We start from the raw sequence: 5,587 nt of genomic DNA on the forward strand, positions 1-5,587 counted from the left end.
GAATTTCCTGTGCTGCTCTCTGCGCTGTCCTGACAAAGACACTAGAACTGTGCCCGTGCCCCTGTGAGAATTTGGCCCGTCTGGGCAACAGTTCGTCGAGCCAAGTAGTTTTGTTTCTGGCAACGTGTGTAACGACGCTCTCGGTCCAGTCTGTGACTTCGTTCTGACTTGGTTTTCGTACGAAGCGGATAATTCCAGTACTTTCGGAACATTCCTCTCGTACGAAGAGGGAACGTTTGAAAACCTCCCCTCAGTCATATTCGAGGCAATTCACTTCCCAAGCATCGCTGTTTTTGCAGGCATCAGCAAAACATTCAGCCGAGCCAATGGCAATAACTTAGGGCTGTGCTTCACGAAAAGTACACCCTGTACCTTTATGAGTTTACTTGGTTTTAATATGTAGTGAGAAACGATCTCAGTGGCCATAATAAGTGGTGTGCTTTTCTTAATGGTTGCCTGATTGGACAGACCGAACGTCAGTATCTTGCCTTTTTTCCCTCATAGGACGTGTCCCCGTTTTCGCCCTTACTGAGCTGAAAGAAATCGCGGAGATTTGTATGCTGGCTGCTCGGAGACCGAAATCAGGTTAAGTTCACCTGTAAAATGAAATGGAATGACGAATAGTGGAAAAGGTGTGGAAGAGTGTATTCTAGAGTGTGAATACGTTTCAGAAGAACTGCGCGTTTGACAAAGCAAGGCTGACATCATTATAGAGTTGTCCCCCACGGGCAGAGGCAATGACTAGAGTTACATAAAATAAGTGACGCTCTGGCGACTACCCCAAGGAAGGATAAATCTCATACAGTGATTTATTTCTCTCTCTGTCAGTGTCCCTATATTTGGTACGATATATCAAATTATTTATTGTTCCTCCTGTGTTTAAAAAAATTAGAATCAACTGGTCCAAATGAAGCAACCAGGCTGGGTATGTCGTTTGTGGCATCGTGTATCTCCAACTTCTAAACTCGTACAGACATTTAAAATGATAATTAAAAAAAACACAGCTACACAGGGTATAGTAATGCATACTGCAATGATTCATTCTCCATCAAAAGACTGTTCTTGCTGCTTCTTTAATAGCAGTGCTTGGGTGTGTCTGGCTCACTGTTTCACCAAAACTTCAGATATTAAAAGGGCATTCTTTAAAATCATGCAGCAAGACCAAGTCTAGGATTAACATGAGATATGGGATCATGCATATTCAGACAGACAGGAGATCTGAGGCAAAGTTGTAATATCTTGATCTTTTTAATAATTTCTTTATAACAAGCAATACAAAATCCACATCAGAATTTGAATTGGGCTCAGTTTGCAACCTTGGACAATTTATTTAAAAAAAAATGAAAAAAGAAAAACAATTACAGAAAATGCACAAATGCCACTTTGGATAAACATCAAAAAGCTTGACATAAATAAGTTAGTATAATTTCCTCAGTGTTTTTTTTTTTTTTACAAAGTAATATACACAGGTACACTTCAAAGTTTTACACAAACATATATGCAGTGTAACGTCTTGGATTTTCGTTTGTTGATGTGGTCATTTCTAACAGTTTTCTGGGAATATGGTGGCATGTCATGCTCAACATGAATTCCATGTAGACAGAGGAAGATGACTGGTTTCCAATGAAGTTTGAAAATGTGTGCCCCAGTGTTACAATAATAATAGTAATAATAATAATAATAATAATAATAATAATGCTACACAGCACTGCAAGAGAAATACATGAAACTGACTGTCTAATAAGAATATATTCAGTAGGATTTTTTTGTTGGTATTTTAAGCAAAGTTCACAAAAAAAAAAAGAAAAAGAAAAGAAAAACAGCAAAATTAGTGGAACAACCCAGGGATATATTAATACTGTGAGCACTGTTTGCAAAACTTTAATCAATTGAAAAACCAAACAAGCCTTGGGGAAAAAATACAACCCGTAGGAAAATAATACAACCCCCACCCCACCTCAACCCCACCCTATATTTAATACATTTCGAAAAATGTTGGCACAGGGTGAAGTGAATGTTCATTGATAAAGTACCAAAAATACACTAGTGCTAATACCCATATATTTAGAATGTAAACTGTTTAATCTTACAAGGTCATGTAACATGAACGCATTCCAGTTCCTTCTAAATGATGACCCTTATGTATGACCTTTGTATGAAACATGGGCATCCACCGTGCTTCCTTTGAAACTCTGAATTTGAACATATCATTATTGGCTTTTGGTTGACTGACTGATCATATTTCAAACCCAGACACTGTTAAACATTTATACATCAATTACCCGAAAAAGGCATTATGGGGAGACGTTCTGAAAACTGCACAGCAATTCTTCAAGTTAAACTTACTCTATTATACATGATTTTCTTAATCAAAACATTACATTTTTGTGTGCTACATACGAAATGAAAATATATACATAGGTAGTAAAACTGAGCAAATAAAAAAAATAATAAAAAAAAGGAAAAATCCAATTGCACACTGCTACATTGTCTGCTTCTGAGGCAAATGTATTCTGTTGAGTGCCAAAGCTTTAGTGTCAAAATTCAGTGCTTATACTGCCTCGCAAATCCTTAGGTAAGACGATATGCGTTCCTCTCTCACTGCTGTCCCTCCTTTCTTCATAAAACAAAGAAGAACTGGATGGAGAAAGAAGGAAGCTTTCATTCTGTAGAAAACAAAAGAAATACATATATATACATATTTATATATATACATATATATACACACACACACATACACACACGCACACAAATATATATATATATACACACACACACACACACACACATGCACATACATACACACATTTATGTATGCATAGCCTACATAGATATTTACACTCTGCACGGAAAAGATGCATGCATGAGGAAAAAATGGTGTAAAAACTAATTCTCTGTCTTGCTTGCCACCAGTTTAAGGTAAGTAATGTGTGATTTATCTAGTCTTGTCATATGACTTATGAATGCGCTGCAAAACCAGGATGACAAAATTGGCTTATTTATTGTGTCAGTGTTTGGTTGGATGCTCATGAATGTATAATATACACTCATACTCTGACCAAATTAAATTATATCCAATCAGTAACACTCAGGTACCTAGAGAAGCATTTTTTCTTGTAATAAGCATGGAACAACCCTCTCTCTTGAGAGGGCTGCTGACGTGTTACTACAATGTTGTACACTTGAGAGGCCCTTGTTTACAATATGGAACATTTTTTTGTGGTTGTGGTGAAAATAATATCAGGTATTATACCCTTATTAGCCATATGTTTGTCTTCGTATAGGGTATTAATCAAATGTAAGAGTTAGACAAAACATAAGTTATACACCAAAGTTTCCAAAGCCTCATACTTTGGTTTGAGTATTTATCCATGGGCTGTTGTATTTATTTCACTGGTTTATAATTTGGTGTGGCATCCTGTATGCTTGTCCAGGCACAGTGGATAATTTACATAATCACATAAAAGTAAAAATTAAGTTGCAAATTAAACATGCAATACACTTACCGTTGTTTATAAAAACACCTCTAAGTCCTAGGATCTGATTTGCTTGGTGTTTGTTCTGAATGCGTTAAATCTGCAGAGTGCTCTTCGCCCGGACTGGTGTGTGATCTTTTACTTTGGCGTGATGATTCTGGTTTGAAAGGAACATCAAGACGTTAATAGTAATATCACTGCACTTCATTTTTCAAAATTAATTTAGTCGGACATTAACTCCAGATTTTGTAAAACTACATGTTTGTTCCTTATGTTGATGAACAGAGTAGGAATTATAAAGAAGCCCTGAAGCTAGTATTTTAAAATGTCAATCTGAAACCACATTTCCCTGACAACGATCACAAATTTACGAGTATAAATACAACTTCTTTTCGTCACGGCGGTGGATCATGTATCGACACACTCAATCATACTCGGGCCGCGCAAATTTACTTGAGAAAATGCACAAACACAAGCTCTTTTGATAAAACTGGTCTCCATATATTTGTCTAAACGAAGCCAACACCCGTCGGGTAAAAAAATCTTTAGTACTATTATAAGCAGTAACATTTGTTTACCGGGACTTGCAGGTCTTTTTCTCGTAGCAGTATGCGACTCTCGGCAATTCTTGGTGTCGTCTGAGTGCCCCTCTCCGCTCTCTGGGGAAGCAGTCGGCGACGAGTAATCGTGATTCCCGTTATGGTCCACAGTTCCAGAGGAGGTAGCCCGTTTATGTGGCGGTCTGGTGTAAAAGTCTGGCAAGTCTTTGCCATCGACCTCCACCCATTCGTATTTACCAGACGACAGGGGCTTGTTCGCAGAGAAATCGAAGTTCCAAGTATCGGCAGACGCTTTTTCCATCTCTTGCAACTGCTCTGTCGAATCCCTCTTAAATTCGTCGTGATCCACAGATCCAAAGAGATTTCTACGTACCGGAGGTTTACTGTGGTCCGTAAGTCTAGCATCCACCCTTTCCAACGTCGGACTTCCTTTAGAGACGCGAACACTTGACATTTTCCACATACGAAATCTGTCCACAACTGTATAGAGCCAAACACTTTTACAAGAACTTATTCCCCAGAACGCCGACCAAATCACAAATTAGAGCATACGCATGCATGCCACAAGCATTTAATAAAATACGGTAATAACAACCAGTATCCAAATGCATGAAAAAGTAATCACAATTGCTCATCAAAACAAACTGTACAAGTTAGGGCGAGCTTCCCTGTCTGGTTTTCCTCCTCGCAGAAACGTTATCCTGACTCTGAAGAAAAACACACAAACTTTGGCGTCCTCAATATGGCGTTAGCGAGAAAAGCAACTGGGAAAAGGAGATTGACAGCGAAGGCTATTTAAACAGAGAACGGTTTTCATTGGCTGAAGAACTTTGAACCGCCCATTTCTTAAAGTGAACGTGTATGAGATACAATATGGACCCCGAGCACTGAGATTTTATACTCTTCCCCTCAAATGGACCGTGGCAGTCTTACAGAATCTAACTCTTGATATATGTGATGGCATCATTCGCAGTTTGTTTTTTTTACATTACATCTTACCGTTGTATTTAAATGACATTCAATTTGAAAATTTAAACAAAGCTTTAAGTAACTACTGTTATGCTTTGTCGCAATTCTGAATAGAAAAAAACATGAACTGTTGCATTATAACGTTTTTCATGATCTCAGACAATGTATTTACGTCTTTCTTTTTAATGATAAATTATTTCCATCCGATATCTCTGCAAGGTTATGTTGCCCACGTATTCACCAAGTCCCTCCCAGCCTCCTCCTCCCCCGCCCTAGGGTAAAACATGTGAACGTAGTAGTGTCCAGCGAAAACAGGGAACAGGCGTAAACAACAGCTACAGATGGGTCAATGCCTTTCCATTGCACGAATATGAGCCGTTTCAACCTCATAATTCGATCTTTGAGGTCATCTAGTATCGTGACTACTGTAGGCTAATTGATCAGGCATTTAGCCTGCGCTCAGAAAGCAAATCTTTATTACCATTTCTTAACTCTAAAATAACCCTTGCAAAAAGTTTATCAATGGCTCTATCAATATATGGGTACAATTACCCAGATGATGTTCATCCTCCAGCTCATAAA

At 38.2% G+C, this 5,587-nt stretch overlaps 1 protein-coding gene across 1 annotated transcript; it reads right to left on the reverse strand.

Moving 5' to 3' along the window:
- Positions 1 to 2,481: 2,481 nt before the first annotated feature.
- Positions 2,482 to 4,777, reverse strand: cdkn1ba (cyclin dependent kinase inhibitor 1Ba). The gene is made up of 3 exons (XM_030783176.1): positions 4,055 to 4,777; positions 3,507 to 3,633; positions 2,482 to 2,666 (listed from the first exon to the last, which is right to left on the reverse strand). The coding sequence occupies exons 1-2, from the start codon at positions 4,497 to 4,499 to the stop codon at positions 3,527 to 3,529; spliced, it is 552 nt and encodes a 183-aa protein (XP_030639036.1). The 5' UTR covers positions 4,500 to 4,777; the 3' UTR covers positions 2,482 to 2,666; positions 3,507 to 3,526.
- Positions 4,778 to 5,587: the final 810 nt, after the last annotated feature.

Source organism: Chanos chanos, chromosome 1 (assembly GCF_902362185.1).
Source record: "Chanos chanos chromosome 1, fChaCha1.1, whole genome shotgun sequence".
Taxonomy (NCBI): domain Eukaryota; kingdom Metazoa; phylum Chordata; class Actinopteri; order Gonorynchiformes; family Chanidae; genus Chanos; species Chanos chanos.